Source organism: Orcinus orca, chromosome 6 (genome assembly GCF_937001465.1).
Source record: "Orcinus orca chromosome 6, mOrcOrc1.1, whole genome shotgun sequence".
NCBI classification, from domain to species: Eukaryota; Metazoa; Chordata; class Mammalia; order Artiodactyla; family Delphinidae; genus Orcinus; species Orcinus orca.
This window is the reverse complement of record NC_064564.1, coordinates 30,992,065-31,008,774: the sequence shown is the minus strand read 5'-3', so window position 1 is coordinate 31,008,774 and position 16,710 is coordinate 30,992,065. Positions and strand designations below refer to the sequence as shown.

Genomic DNA, 16,710 nt, shown 5'->3' with positions numbered 1-16,710 from the left:
AGAAGCAAAAAGCAGAGCCCATCTTCCTGGAGAGGAATCAGTGGCCCCAGGCTGTAGCCTCAGTGAAGGGCAAAGTGTGGAGGCCTTGCTCATCAGGAAGGAGAGGATTAGCTACACAGGGAAGCAGCGTCAGGCCCTGGCAGCAGCTGCATCAGAGCAAATCTGGAGTCATGTGGTGAGGGAATGAGGGATCTGAGTGGCACCATGGGGACAGGCATCTTTCAGAAGCAGGAGAGAGATGAAAAGAGGCCTTGAGGGCCAATTAGGTTCAGCAGGATGTGGCAGTGGCAGGGCAACTGAGTCTTCATCAGGTGAAAAGTCTTCATGGGGTGGGCAGAAGCCGCAGGTAAGGCTCTGAAAAAAGCCAGATAGTTTACCACATTTCCCAGATCTTCTGGCTTATTAACAACCTTTTCTAGATGCCTCATTCTCACCCCAAGTCCCAGATCCCAGGTCATCAGATCAAATGTGGAACAAGAATGCAAAAACCCCTCAACACTGCTACTTTCTTGCTGGAACCAGAGATGATTTTACGGTTTGATGTCAGCTTGGACTCTGGACTTCATTTCTGATACAAGTTTGACCTTAGAGATATTTGGGGGACCTCTTTGGGTCTCAGCATTACCCCTGGGATATGAGTTTTTCTCTCTGAACTCTGGTGCTCCTCTATTAGAGAAGAACTCAAGCAGCTGTGTGGTACCCGGGTAAGAGCACTAGCCTTGCAGCCAGACCACCATACAGCCACACTTGCACTGGGAATCATTACAGCACACTGAGTACTGGCAGGAAAATGGACAAGCATCTTGACTGGCTTGTCAAAACTTAGAGCTTACAGTCACTGCCCTGAAGTCCCCACTCTGTTTACTCTTTTCTAGAAATCTAGAATCAATTGACCTCTCCTACAACAAGCTCTACCACGTCCCCTCCTATCTACCCAAGTCGCTGCTGCACCTTGTGCTCATCGGCAACCAGATAGAGCGCATCCCTGGCTTTGTGTTTGGTCACATGGAACCAGGCCTGGAATACCTGTACCTGTCATTTAATAAACTTGTGGATGATGGCATAGACCAAGTTTCCTTCTATGGGGCTTATCATTCTCTGCGAGAGCTGTTTCTGGATCATAATGAATTAAAATCTATACCACCTGGGGTACCAGAAATGAAAGCACTACATTTTCTGAGATTGAACAACAACAAGATACGGTAAATTCTGGCCTTTTCAAGTATCCATTTAAATTGTCATGGGTGACAAAATATAGGATTAAACAACAATGACATGATGTCTGGAATTTACTTTAAAGAAAAAAAGTGACAAGGTTGCATTAAACAAGATTGGCAAATGTTAATGATTGTTGAAGCTGGATGATAATAGGTATGTAAGGATTCACTATAGTGTTTTTTCTACTTTTCTATGTATGCAAACTTCCATAGTAAAAAAATGTAAAAATAGAGTATGATTATATAATACCTAGAACCTTAGAGGCATGTTCAAGTGAGGCTTCAATGCAGTAGACTATGGTGCTAATCCCACCTCCATATGTAATTTCAAACACTGTAATCTGTAGAACACAAAACCTAAGTATATGCTAAAATTAAAATTGCTTCTATCAAGATTTTTCTGAAGACAAAATTCTGAATAAATTTATTGAGACTCAGCTCCCTCACTTCTGAGGATACATTTTTCTGTGTGTGTTCTGTCTGCTGACAGAGTCATCACCCCTGCCTAGAAAGTATGAATGTCTCAAGAATTAATCTGGAATGCTTTGTTAGTGCAGCCAACGAGGGAGGCAGATCCCAGAGCTCTGTGGGCCTGTCCTTGGAGATTATACCCCTTACTCTTTTACCTGTCTCTACATTTCCAAACACAAACTCCTGAAAAATAAAACAAAGAAAGAGTCAAAAGTTTATAGGGGAAGAGGTGGGGATGGGAAAGGCTTTAAAGATTCAAAGTCAAAATTTTTGGGCCAAAATAATTCCTAGGTCATGCTTATATGCTTCCTATTGCATTGCATCAGGAGGCATACAATATCTGTTCCATTCTGGTGGGATTTAGGCAGTCACGGCCTGATATCTCCATTATAACCTTTCTCCTCCACCACTGAACCAATGGTTTTTTCACTCACAGATGCTTATTGCTTGCATCTGTTATTTCCTTAGGGGTAATAAAATGGTGAATTTCTATTTTTGTCATTCTTTCCACATTTTATAGCTGGACTTCCTCTGTAAATAATATTCTCTTTTCAGTTAGGGCAACTTTGTAACTCTGAAAGGTAGGCTCAGTTCTTTTCTTTAAACTGCCTAGCAGAGTAAGAAGTTGGTTACATATTTGTAACTGTGTGAGGTGATGGATGTTACCTAAACTTACAGTGGTGATCATTTCAACCACATACACATACATCAAATCATTATGTTGTACACTTTAAACTAATACAATGTTATGCCAATCTTTATAAAACTGGAAAAAATTATATATATGCATTAAACATGAAGGAAAAGGACTATAAAATATATTAAAATTTTAACAGTGGCTGTCTCAGGATAAAAAAGAAATTGGTGCCTAAATATTTTTGCTTTATTAATTTGTTTTTGGCTTCCTCTCTTTCTCTGGAGAATCAATATGAACTTATGGCTTTATATATTAAGAATGTTTCAATCAACTGCAATCATTGTTCTTAAACTGTCCCATCTTTGGCCAATGGTAGCCCTTAGAGTTGGTTCCTGTGTCCTTGGATAGGCCTCTGTAGATCTTGAATGGCTCACTTTTATATTCCCCACTACAGCCCGATGCCAGCCTTCTTCCAAAGAGCCCTAGCTCCTCTCACTGGGGAATCGTGTTCAGAGGCCCCAATCTGGGCACCAGGCATCTTCCTTTCAAATGTGTTGTTACTGTTTCAAGGCCTTTCAGTGGACTGCCAGAAATATGTATTTTGTGAAGAAAAAAAATGAGTTCATACTGATATTCCCAAGTCAAATTTAATGTTATAGAGAAGTCCTTCTGTTTTAAACTTGCTTATCTTACACTGAAAATCTAGGTTCCCAACAATAACTTATATTTACTATAAATTAAGTTTTTATGTTTTTAGTAGTTCTACTTGTCCTAAGAATATGTTCCATGAAGGATGTATAGCTTAAATACAGAAGTTTTCTCTGTAACAATAGGTCAACAACTTAATATTCAGATAGGTCTTTAATTTGCTTTGGTTTTTAGGAATTGCTACTTTCTATATAATATTTTTTCTATGCCTGTCCCTTATACCATACTCCACCCTTTCCCATAGGTTAAGTTTTTTAAAATTTATTTTTGGCTGCACTGGGTCTTCATTGCTGTGCACGGGCTTTCTCTAGTTGCGGTGAGCGGGGGCTACTCTTTGTTGCAGTGCGCAGGCTTCTCATTGCAGTGGCTTTTCTTGTTGCGGAGCATGGGCTCTAGGCGCTTGGGCTTCAGTAGTTGTGGCATGCAGGCTCTAAAGCACAGGCTCAGCAGTTGTGGCGCACGGGCTTAGTTGCTCCGCGGCATGTGGGATCTTCCTGGACCAGGGCTCGAACCCATGTCCCCTGCATTAGCTGGCGGATTCTTAACCACTGCGCCACCAGGGAAGCCCCTAAACTTTTAAATTAATTTCCCATTGATGATCCCAGTGTTATTTTTTTAAAATATAAGCATACATACATGCATTCATATTCCCCACTGCCTCTCACAATTATTATACAAATTATTACACCAAACGATTATTATTTTTTTCTCTCTGGAAAGAGTGTATATTTTTCTGTTCTTCACTTTTAAAAATTGTCAGTATATCCTGGATAGCACTCCATATAAGTATGTAGAGAATTTCCTCAGTCCTTTTTACAGTTGAATAGTATTCCACTATATGGACATTTTATTCAACCAGTTCCTTATTGATAGACATTTGATTGTTTCCATTTTTTTATACTATAAATAATGCCACAACGTACAACTCTGTTCAAATGTAATTTTGTATTTTTCCAATCTAACTTTGGGATAGATCCCTAGAAGTGGGATTGCTGAGTGAAAGGTATAAAATACACGTGTAATTTTGCTAGATACTGCCAAATTCCTATCCGTGGGGCTGTACTGTTTTGAATTTCCTTCAGTGATGTTTGATCCTATAGAGCCTCATCATCAGAACATGTTAATGAACTTTTGGATTTTTCTGGGAGGGCGTTGGGCAAATCTGATAAGTGAGAGTGGTATGCCAGTATCATTTCAATTTACATCTTTCTTATCATGAATGAAATTAAGCATCATGTTTACATGCCATTTCATTTTCTCTTCTGTAAACTGGTTACCCAGGTATCTTTTTTTTCCTTCTCATTTCCCTCTCCTCCTAGGTTTTTAGGTCTTTGTATATTAGCCCTTTATCAGTAATATAAGTTGCAAATACTTTCTCCTAGTTTGTGATTTGTCTTTTAACTTTGCATTAAAAAAAAAACCAAACCTGTAGTCAATTTATTAATCTTTTCTTTTAGTGCATCTGGTTTTTGAGTCACACATAGGAAGATTTTTCCCCCACTCCCAGGGTATGACCATGTTTTATTCTACTATTCTATGGCTTCATTTTTTCACATGTAGATCTTTGACATATTTGAAATTTTTTCAGGTGTATAAGAAAAGGATCCAATTTTATTTTAAAAACAAAAGAGATTTAAAACAAATGTAAAATTTAACTCCTAAATTATGAAGGCAGAATATTACTTGGATCATTTATGACTTGCATGTCTATTTTTCCTTAGGAATATTCTTCCAGAACAAATTTGCAATTCTGAAGAAGATGGTGATTCAACCCTGGAACATCTTCATCTTGAAAACAACTATATTAAAACAAGAGAAATATCACCCTACGCATTTTCATGCATAAGATCATATTCAAGTGTCGTTCTTAAACCACAAAATATCAAGTAATTCCACGTTTTTCTTTGTCATTTGTAAATTATACTCACATATCTGTTTCAGTAGCATCTTTCATCAATAAGAGAGATATAATGTCATGTTATACTTAGTATCATTATGCTAGCCAACCTGATTCGCCAATGCACATAAGAACAACCAAAGACATATCTACAAGGTTTAGTCTTCTAGCAGTTTTAGTGAAGGTTTCAGTTTTACACTCTAGAAAGAGGCCATCTCATTGCACAGTTTTCTCATGAGAATAGGATGTTGTGTGCTACTGAACTAGACTGGAAGAATCTGGAACAAAATAAGCATGTCCTTTACAACAGATCTTAGTATTGCTATTAGCTAAGAACTCCCTAAGTCCTTTTAAAAATTATGTATATTATGGTTCAAGACCAAGAAGTTGATAACAGGAAAAAATAATAGGTAGAATTTATGAACTAGTGTTCTGTTTATTATCCTACTGTTAAAGCAATAATTTATTAATTTTCTATAAGACCCTATGATACAATTACTGGTATAAATAAACTTAATTATTGTCTTAGCTTTAGTTCCTTTTATTAATTATACGTGTGGAATTGAAACACTACTATAAAGTTAATTTCCTGGTTTTGAGAATTGTACTATGGCTAAGTATGTGGTTATTAACATTAGGGGAAGCTGGGAGAAGTGTATATGTGAATTCTATATGATTTTTGTAATTTTTCTGTAAGTCTAAAATTTTTCTGTAAGTCTAAAAAGTTTAACAGTATTTTAAGATCACCCTCATTATTCTTTGCTCAAGATCAAAAGATTTTATGGGAAGCAGTGGAGTTTGCTTAAAATATATGTTAATTTTCCTTGACTAAACCTTGTAAATGTAAACCTAATGCATAAATTTAAAAAAATTTTTGCTCCTCTGGTCATTGTTAGTACCTCTTTTCTTTGCCCTAATTTGCTCAAATGTATCCTTTTACTCAGTTCAATTTAACATAAAGCTATTAGTATTCACTATGTACTAGACCCTAACAAAACCATATAATATATTAAAATTTTCATTATATAATGATCTTTTATCTTTATTTCTAAAGTAATTTGTAAAAGACACATACAGAAACCACGTTGACTTTTCTTGTTACTCTCAGTTTTGTACCTTGAAAAAACACCAGATTAGGAACTTAAGTTCTAGTCTTGGCCCCCTTGGGCAGGTTACTCTAATTTTTCAAACTTCAGTTATTCAATCTTTTAATAGTTCTCTCACCATCCTCAGAACCTTCCAGCCCCACTTCACAGGGTCATTATGAGAACCAGAGAATAAAAAGCATCTAGGAAGTGTGGTATGCACGGTGAGTATACTTATAATTGCCAACATTTCATATAAAATTGACAGCAACCAGCATATTCAACCAAAGTTGATTATTATCTGGACAGCTTTCAAAATGTGTAAGTTTGATTTATCCCATTTAAGCTAATGTTATTTCTAAGCCCCTTTTCTTAATATCTAGGTTTTTGAGATTACAAAATGAACAAGAATAATAATATGATACAAACTGTTAGAATCAAGGGTCAAAGGCTTAAGCCAAGTTGCTAAGAAGAGAAATAAAATCCTATGGAACAAAAGTTGAGATTTATAACTAGTTTAGGAATGTAGAAGCATTGCTAATTTAAACTGGCCAAGTTGAATGTAAGAGACAGATGAAAACAAGAAGATATGGTTATTCATTTAATCAACAAGAACCCCTGTGCAATGCTTCTTGCTGTGTGAATATAAACGCATTGACATAAGTGGTTAAAGGCAACCTAAACAGTAAACAAAATTAGTGTCAGAGGGGACCCAAACTGAATAAGGTGAGTCAAAAGAATTAGCATCCTGGACAACACAGACGAATACTGAAACACTCCAGCATTCATTTCTCATTCTGACTTTAATCAGATGTGTCCCAGGTGCTGTTCTACAGAGACAGGGATGAATAGATCAGATGAGGTCCCTGCTCTCTGGCAATGCATACTGCGTTAGGGGCAATAAGCAGGAAATCAAATAGACAATCAAATCAACAGGCCAAGTGTAATGAAGTCAGCAGAACAGGGTGGTGATGCAATGAAGCATGCTGAGTTCCTGAGGCCCCTCTGCCTGGGCCTGGGGGTACTCCCAGATCGTGGGTTTCTAGAGTGTGCGAACAGCACAAGTTGCAGTAAGACACAGCAATCCCTGGAAGCCTTGGAGTAACACCAGGCCCAGGAACACACTGAGACCCTATTGTGCACTCAGGGACACCCTGTTGGGAGCAGAATCTCTAGAAAGGCTAAAAATCAGAATGACTGATGAAAGCTTTGTTTTTAAGTTGTAAGATGCTTTTATTTCTGATTTTATAATTTAAAATATAAAATATGTCTAGCATTGAACTTGTTTGCTTTGAAACTTCATCATACTCTGGATAGAAGCTTTAATTCCATTTTTAAAAATGTGATAAATGTCCATATAGCAAACATTGTTCATGATATATAATGTTTAAAATAAAGAGGTGTTCTGTTTGGCTTCAGAAATATGCTGTAATTACTAATACATATGTACACTAAGGAAATCCTGGCCCAGCTATGGTCTGAAAATATTAATCGTGTGTCATCTTTGCACATAAGTATGAGGAGTACTAACTAACTTTTCAATTTTGAGATTTGGCTTATTGTAGATTAAAATATCTCAAAAAGCACTAAAGATAAGATGTGGTTAAAGAAACATATAGCCTAGAATCATAAGGAAATAATTACACCAGGAATCAGGACACCTGGGTGCCCATCTTGGTCTCCAATAATTATGTAGTCATTTTACTTTTCTGAGATCACTTGATTCAATTATAAAATAGCATGCTGTGTGACTATAAATGCATTGATGAACACATCAGTGGTTTTCAAGCATGGCTCATTAGGAGTTCATGGTGCCCTGGGGTGGAAGTGTCCCTAAAGAGGAAGTACACAGACTCTCTTCAGACAAAACTGCTTTGCTACCATCAGGAAGGGTTAGCTGCCACTGTTCCTGCCTGCCTCCCTAACCACCCTTATTTCTTGAAACCAGTAGACAAGGTACTATATAAATGACACATCAAGTTTTAAGAATCATAAGGAATATTCAGCCAAAGTCCCTGGTCCTTATCCTCTGCTCAGCTCCTCCCACACTTTCAGAGAACTTCGCTGGAGAGCTCTGGTCTGAAGAAACGCTTCTCAGGTATGCAGATTACAGCTGCCTGGACACAGCCAACCTCTGAGTATGCCAGGGCAAGGAAGTTTAGTAGATGTGTCTGTTCCTTTGGAGCTCCTAGGGTGGGATCAGCCCTGAGCACTTCTGCCACAACCAAAGACTACTGACCTCCAACCTGAAACACCCTGAAAGGCAGTCAGCATGAGTACGTGTTCTGTAGGACAGGCACAACATGGCACAGTGCTGTAGCGTGCACAGACTGGGCTCACATCCTTGTCTCTGTCAGACTGTGTCACTCCCTATGGAGAAGGCAGGTCAGGATGACCCCAGCATCCTGAGGGTGAGTGTGTGGCGCTTAGGAATGACAGGGAGTAGGTGGCTGAGTCTGGACTTAACATGCATCTTCTGAATGAAGACCACAAAGTGGAAAGTCTGGACATCTGAGAGTGCGTATGGCACACCTCTAAATCTGAGGGTGCAGCGCACCTGGTTTGGCAGGTGCTGCCAACAGGAGCGAGAAGATACAACAATCTCTCCTTGGGCTTGTATTGTCAAATGACTCTACACACATCCCTTAGGAGTCAGGCTTGTGAGGTTAAAGTTAACTACTCTTAGGGATGACTGCTTTTATTAACATGGAAAACACCACCCACTACACTAGTTGAAATCTGCTCCTGGTCTGCATGGACACCACTAAGAGCAGTGAGGATGACACCCCATTCACACAGAAGAATGTGATTATTCCAATAACTGTTCAAACTATGTAGTATAAACCTTTAAATTCATTGGGAAGTGTTAATAAATTATAATGCTTGTTTCAAGATAATTTTAGATTTGGTAAGTATGTGGAAATTTAAGCCACAGATGATGGGTATATAGCTAAAGGATAAAATCCCAAACTTTTACTGGTGCCACACATTATGTTAAGCATAATGCTGTGTGCTATAGGCAAAAATGGCTTCCCTGACAAATTTAAATCAGGAGTAATAAAGGAAGCCTGTGGTATATATGATACGGGAAATAACGAGCACTGAGTTTGGAGAAGAAAAGATCAACAGGCTTGAGCTGGGCCTTGAAATAGGATTTGAATCAGTTGAGGGGGAAGGAATGACTGACTAAAAGAGGCATGAGCCAAGCATAGTTGAGGTTCACCAGTGGAGGAAAGATTATTCAGGAAATAAGAGGCCTGGGATGGCTTGGAAGGCCAGCAAGAAGAGACCAGACTTACTGTGATGAGAAATGTAGTGCACCACCAAAAAACTCTGAAGGGAGGACTATGTCATGAAAGCAATGGTTTCAGGAAGGAAAAAGAGCCACCACTGAAATAATCTAGAAACAGAATAAGTGGGACCCACACAGCACAGGTGACAGGAAGAAGAAGCAGGAACAGGAATAGGTATGACAGAGAGTTTGAAAGAAAGAAAAAAATATCTACATTCTCATCGTGGAGATTAAGTCTGAGGGCAAGTTTGCCATAATTAGTGACCACCTGTGGTCTTCTGAGGGACTCAATCTCAGAAGGACATTATGAGCCATGAATAACTGAGAATATATTAAAAATAAAATGAACTGATTAAGTGTAAAAAGAAAGAAAGAGAATAAAAGAAAAGAAAAGAGAAGAACTATTAGTGGATAGTGATCTACCATGTAAGGGACACACACAAAGAGAAAAGGAGACAAAAAGGAGAACTGCTCTGAGTCTCACTGATACTGCTGAGAAGCTGTAAGAAAGGGACAGTTTGGGTGAGAATATGCTGAAGTTGGGTGGGGGGGGGTGGTCACCATGGAATTCAGGCAGGAGGGTGGGAATGCACTCAGCTGGAGTGGAATCCAAAGGAAAGGATAGACATTGAGGGGCAGGTGAAGAGAAGGGCAGGGGAGCGGAACCCTAATGAGCACCGACTTCCAATTTGAAGGGGAGCAAGTACACCATAAGTCTCCATCTGACTTGGGCCATATGATCTGATCTCAAGGAGCTTCCAAGGCACAAGACAAGCTGTGCCTAGAAGCCCAGCTCCCTGGGAAGTGACCCCTCCCTTCGGCACTCGGCATCTGTTCCACCAACCTCATGAAAGACAGATCTGGTATTATGAGTTAGGTCTGCATTGATTATTTCTTTGCATGTGGGGTGTTGTACGGTAGATGGGTAGGAGGTGTATCTTGTTTTCCCCAAAAGATTGTAAAACTTAGAAGAAGAGAGACAATTCATTTCTTGGATCCCTGCATTCTGTGTACAAAGTAGGTACTAAAATGACTGTTGATTCCTCAGTCTAAACAATCAGCTCATGAGTTGTCCAAAGTTGATCTTAATACTACTCCTAAACAAAACAAAAAGAAATCTGCAAAATTTAAGGATTTTTAAAGGAAAAGCAATAAATATTTATAAAGGGTCATAAAATTAATAAGGAATAATTTCTCATTAATATTTCCTGACATGGACATTAGAAGACACAGAGTATATTTTATAAAAAATTAAGTCATGCTTTGACAACTGGTAATACTTAGTAATCAACTGATTGTTCTCCATAACAGCAACTTTGACAATGTTTTCCAAAGCCATCATTTAAACATGAATTACTAGGTTCACAGATGCTGACATAAAAGAATGAAATACTTATGTTCTGCTGTTTAAGTGAAACCTCAAAGGGCTGGGTAAAACCCTCTAGGATATCTATTCCATCTCTTTCCCTTATTTAGAAAACAGAAAGTTTCCTCATAGGAGAAGTACTTACAAATTGGTGATAAATGAATTATTCAACTGTCCATAGTTGAATTCAGACTCTCAGTCAAATTAAAATTCAAAAATATTAAAAATACTTATGGGGCTTCCCTGGTGGCGCAGTGGTTGAGAGTCCGCCTGCTGATGCAGGGGACAAGGGTTCGTGCTCCGGTCCGGGAAGATCCCACATGCCGCGGAGCGGCTGGGCCCGTGCGCCATGGCTGCTGGGCCTGGGCGTCCGGAGCCTGTGCTCCGCAACGGGAGAGGCCACAACAGTGAGAGGCCCGCACACCGTAAAAAAAAAAAAAAACAAAACAAAACAAACAAAAAAAATACTTATGAAAACAGAAGTTTCTGGCCAGCTCTAACATATACCAGATGACTCCAGGGGCCCTTAAACCCTAGAAGTCTGTGAAACAGGTGGTCCATCTCTTGAAATGAAAAAACAAGAACGAGTATCTTGGGTCTGAACTGGAATCCTTATTAGCTGTGGGCTTGGTCAAGTTACTTAGACTCTGATTTCCAGTTTCCTTGCCCATGAAATTGAGGAGAACATCTGCCTACCAGGGCTGCTGGGAAGGTTAAATAAGGTGATGTCCATGACAGTACTGAGCACAGGGTGGACGTCAGATGAGTGTCCATTCCTTCATGGATAGGCATTGGGAAACCAGCAGGTAGGAAGGTTCAGTGACTTGCTCAAGGCTGCCAAGTCTCATAATATGGTAGATATTAATTATTAAAGGACATTGATTCCTTAGATTGTGATATACAGTGGAAGAAGGAGTGGGCCTATTACAGCAGGGCAGGAGTCAGCAAATGCTCTCTGTAGACGGCTGCACTCAAGTGGGACTCTGCAGTCATGTCAGCGTCTCTCTTGAGCTTGGCAGTCTTTGTGCTGTGTCACTGCATGCTCATATCCATCACACAGAACAGAATGAAACCAGCTTAGAACAAGGGCTAAGCAAGGGCTCAAGCCCTACCTGAGCAAGGGCTCTCTAAACACAGAGTAAAACCAGGACTCATAGAATCTAAACTACTTATTGTCATAGATATGGCAATAGTTTAGAAGCAGATTAAAAAAAAATCCTGATTATAGGAAACAAAAGTAATTCTAACTTATAAGTGTGATTCACTGTAATAATATAACACCAAAAAGGGAGAAAAACTGTATGTAAAATAGCCAAACTAGAAGAATATTTGATCAGTAAACCTGTCCTGCAGATGGATTCCTACCTCAGAGATAACCCACAAGTGGGTCTACGGGGATACAGTAAGAGTCTGCATGTAAGCCTTGGCCAGGTGCAGCATGCTCTGGGCAGATGGTTCTCCTGGGGAGTTTAAGTATTTACTATCCTTGTAAACATCAGCTCTGATTAAACCTACTCCAACAGACCCAGAGGCATTTGTGAAAGATTTTCAGAGAAACTAAAATCTACTGTAAACAGTATAGATATGTGTATATAGATATATAGATATCTATATATCTATATATCTATATATATCTATATCTATCTATCTATATATAGATAGATATAGATACATTTCATCCTATATGTCTTAAACAACGCTTTGGCATATTAACGTATTACTCACATGTCGTTGCTTCAACATGCTATACAGGAACAGTTGAAACTATAAGTCATGTTGGAATTTGGTCTGTCACACACTGTTATGTGCAAAGAGGTGAATGTTTCTAACTAGATTAATAGAGCTTAGTGATTACACAACTAAAAAATATAAAGGCATGATTTTCTTCTTTGACATTTTATTTCCCTTTCTACATGAAAATGGATTAAAAAATTTACAGTCTAGCATATTTTTCCCTTTGCACAAAATGTGAAGAATGTGAATCCACATAAGGGAAAGCAGACTGCATTAAAAATAACATATGATTGCACTAAACACATATTAGTTTGGAAAAGAAAAGGAATACATCATGTTATTAGAATGTCATGGTGTGTTTCTAAGTAACAGAATCTCTGTGGTCAAATAAACTTACATTGAACTATCAGCTGATATAAGCAAATCTTTTTATAAATTGGAATCTGCTGAAGGTTCATTTGCTTTACATAAGTTGAGAATTACATTCACAATTACCAAATTTATACATGAACTGTCTGAAATGCTGACTAGTATGTGATACTCAAAATAAAGAATGCATTATAAATTGTAAATCTACTCTAGGTCAGTAGTTCTTAACTATTTGAAGGATGGACCCCTCCCTTTGAGGATATGATAGAAGCTATGATGGACCTTCTATGCAGAAAAATACACATATACAAACACTCTGCATGTATCAAAAGGCTCTTAAAACCCATCCTAAATCCTCTAGGGATCCTTGTACAATAGCTAAGAATCTGTAGGTAGAGTAACACCTTAATTAACTTCAAATAAATTTTACATGTAAATATTTCACTAGAGTTAAAGATAAATCAAAGAGTTAAAATTAATTTAAGGCAAATTGCCTTATTCCCCACAACTATTTAGCATTTATTTAGCAATATTTTTATGGCCATAGAAAAGTTGAAAGAATACAGTGAACATCTACATATTCTTCACCTACATTCACCAATTAATATTTTGTCACCTTCATTTTATCTTTTTCACTCTTTCCATATCCCTGTCTATACATATATATGTATTTGTGGGGTACAGGGGCTGGACCATCTGAATGTAAGTTGCAGATATCATGTCACCCTAGTACTTCAGTATAAGTCTCCTAAGAACAAGGACATTTTCTTACATAACCATGAGACAATGATTACATTCTCTCACATTATCAAACCCCAGAAATTTAACATCGATTCAGTTTCAACATACAGTCCATATTCAGATTTTCCCAACTGTCCCAACAATGTCCTAAATTGCTGTGCATGTGGTATGTGTATATGTGGCTCAAGATCTAATCAGAGTTCACTTGCCTTTAGTCTCCTATAATCTAGAGTAGAAATTCTCTGCCTATGTGTTTCACCCCTTCACTTTTTGAAGGGTCCAAGCCAGCTATCATGTAGAATGTCCCCTAATATGTATTTGTCTGATTGTTTCCTTACGATTAGATTTAGGTGAAACGTTTTTGCCAAGAATCCCACATAAGTGATGTCATGTACTTCCTTTTGTATCATATCAGGAGGCACAAAATGTCGGGCTGGCGTGTTACTGGTGATGCTGAGACATTGGTTAAGGTAGTGTCTTCATCTCCTTGTAATTAAGAAATATCCTGCAAGGTAAGACTTTAGGTCTGTGTGAATATCTTGCCATCCAATAACCTTTCACTTAGTGGTTTTAGCTCCCATCTTTGCCTAAATCAGTGACTATGTTGGAGGTTTCACAGTGGTGATTTTCTAACTCTGTGATTCCTTCTGTACTCATTAGTTGGCATTCCTCTACAGAAAAAGCTATGATCCTTTTGGCCCTCTTCCCTCTGTTATAAAAAGGATTTTGCATTTGATGTGCTATAATCCATTGCCATTCTTATTTGAGGTATTCAAACTATGCCTTCACCTAGCTTCTATGTTCTGTTCACAGTCCGCAGTAATCTCTGAGTGCTTTTGTGCCTGCTGGTATGATGAAATGTTTCAGGTTTACAGAATTCCTTTACAGATTCCCTGGCCCTGATCTATTACTTGACATTTTTCTCAGGGGCCTTGCTCCTTCTAATGAAAAATGGCCCTTAGAAACACAGATCTGGAAGTTAGATATGCTCACTGCTTTTAGGTCTTCTCAGTTAAAAGAGCCTGGAAATTTATTTAAAACAAAACCATTACTTGCACCCATTCCTGAAAGCAAACTGACCTTTGAGGCATTACTTAAAAATATTTGATACCTACATTTTTATTATAAATTCAACTCAATCCATTTTAAATGACAATTTATGGCATTAATTCATCTTCAGAGCAAAACATCCAACAGGATGATGACAGGAGCTCAGCCTGCAAGTTGCAGAAGCAAGTCCTTACCAGCACAGGGTATAGAAGAATGGGAGCTGAGAGCCAGGAACCAGAAGCCCATTTGAAGAAGGTTGCTGCCATGAGCTCAGCCAATTGCTGGAACTGCACAGGAATTCAGGGCCGGTTTTGTCAAACTAGTTTTTAAGATATGGTAAATTTAGACTTTGATATAAAATTTCCTCATTTTTAAAAATACCATATGCTCCAAACAAACCATATCTGTGGGCTGAATACTGCCCATGGGTCATGATCTACTGTATAAAGTCAATTCTCATTATAAACCACAGAGCCTAGTCCACCATGAAGGATGCTTGAACATTCAAAACCACCCATAAAATCATATCAAACCCATGAATTCACTTCTTTCAGAAGTTTTTGTGAATGCCTACTATATACAACCTCTGTTATGCATAAAGAACATACATTATTTACATCCTAGGATTTGATGGTCTAGAACATTCTTGAACTAGGTATTTGGAAGGCACATCCCCTCATTCCCTCAACGTTTCGCTGACAATCCCCCATCCCATTTTGCTTTTCTTCATGGCACTTAACACCGTTCTTTGAATAAACGGATGGACAAAATTTTCCTTGTAATTTCTACTATGAGAGACTAGTACACAATCCATTCCAATGTACTCAGAAGGTTAAGGTAAACAGGGGAGGAAGCACCAGATACCAGCTGACAAACATCATAAAACTCAATCGTCTTAGTGATACTTGAGCTCAGGAAGGTGTCTCATGTGACCACAGTCACCCCTACTCCTCACCCATTGGAGTTTTAATTTGCATGAGATGATTTCTAAGGTCCTTTCCAGTTCTCATTTGTTTGGGCTTTGACCACTGTTCTCCATTTCTACATTAGCAGAAGGTCAGGAAAGGGTCTTAAAAATTATATGCAAGCGTGGCTTAAGCAATTTATTTTTATTTTCATCATGATTGGAATATATTGGGCCATGCAAGAAATTTGTGTTGATGTTCCTTTTATGCAATCAATGTTTCTGTTCATAAAATGTCAGTAGAGCGAATATTACTTTTCTAATTTTGAAACTTATCTTGTTTAAAACATAATAATGTGCAGATTATTCATGATTCCCAAAGACACTGTTTGATATAGTAACACTAATTCTCCAGTATTTAGACCAAGGCCCAACGAGGCAAAAGCCAAACAATAAAAAACAAACATGTAGAAAAGAATTAGGTCCCCTTCATAGGACCCTTATAGGAACCAAAAAAGGAAGATTTTTTCCTCACAATACTCTAGGGAAGAGGAGGTACACTGATGTGTCTGGAATGACAACCCGCAAAGGTGTGGAGAAAAAACTCCAGTTTATATCCAAATGGTGTGTTTGTGCACGCTGGGCTATCTCTGCAGTTGTGCGGTAAAGCTTCCCACCTGCAGCTCCAAGACTGTGGGAGGGGTTTTGGGCCCTGGGCTGTACCTCTAGTCACAATGTCAGCAGAATAGGGTGAATAAGCCAGAAAGACCACCTGCATCTTGGCATTATACTCCAGGGCCCATTTCTTTCCCTAAGCCTTCTGACTAAAGAGCACAACAGCATGCTGGAGGAAGATAAGCTCAGGGCTCACAAGTGAGGAGAGGAGAGAGGCTGCAACACATCTTTAGAAAAACAATCTCACAGGAATTGCCTCCCAGCTCTCTAGACAAGGTGGCAGAACCCTGCCTAGACGGGTGGTCGCGGGGCAGATGCCATGACTGAGAGGTGAGGAGAGGCTGGTAGAATGATGTGGGAGAGGAACACTGTGTGAGCACAGGCAAAGGTAGAGAGTGGGAGGCACACATCCCACTGAGAGGAGGCGCTGCCACTCAGCCCCAGCCAAGTGTTGCCATGCAAAAACAGGAGCCACCCAGTGGCAAGGCTTTACTTATCAAGAGAAGTTGAAACTTCATAATTTTTTTTTTTTTTTTTTTTTTTTGCGGTACGCGGGCCTCTCAC

The 16,710-nt window shown here is 38.8% G+C and overlaps 2 protein-coding genes across 7 annotated transcripts in view; one reads left to right on the top strand and one right to left on the bottom strand.

The window, feature by feature from the left end:
- ECM2 (extracellular matrix protein 2) overlaps positions 1-5,959 on the top strand; it is a 69,529-nt gene extending 63,570 nt beyond the window's left edge. For 4 of the 5 annotated variants that reach the window (XM_049711506.1, XM_004284116.3, XM_033413611.2 and 1 more), the window contains 2 exons: positions 876-1,202; positions 4,755-5,959. In XM_049711506.1, coding sequence (XP_049567463.1) covers positions 876-1,202; positions 4,755-4,923 — 496 coding nt within the window. In that variant the 3' untranslated portion in view covers positions 4,924-5,959. The remainder of the gene's footprint in view (positions 1-875; positions 1,203-4,754) is intronic. The other variant, XM_033413612.2, reaches the window with a different exon arrangement.
- The window catches only part of CENPP (centromere protein P), a 223,162-nt gene that overhangs the window by 76,287 nt on the left and 130,165 nt on the right, over positions 1-16,710 (bottom strand). The gene's annotated exons all lie outside the window — the stretch shown is intronic.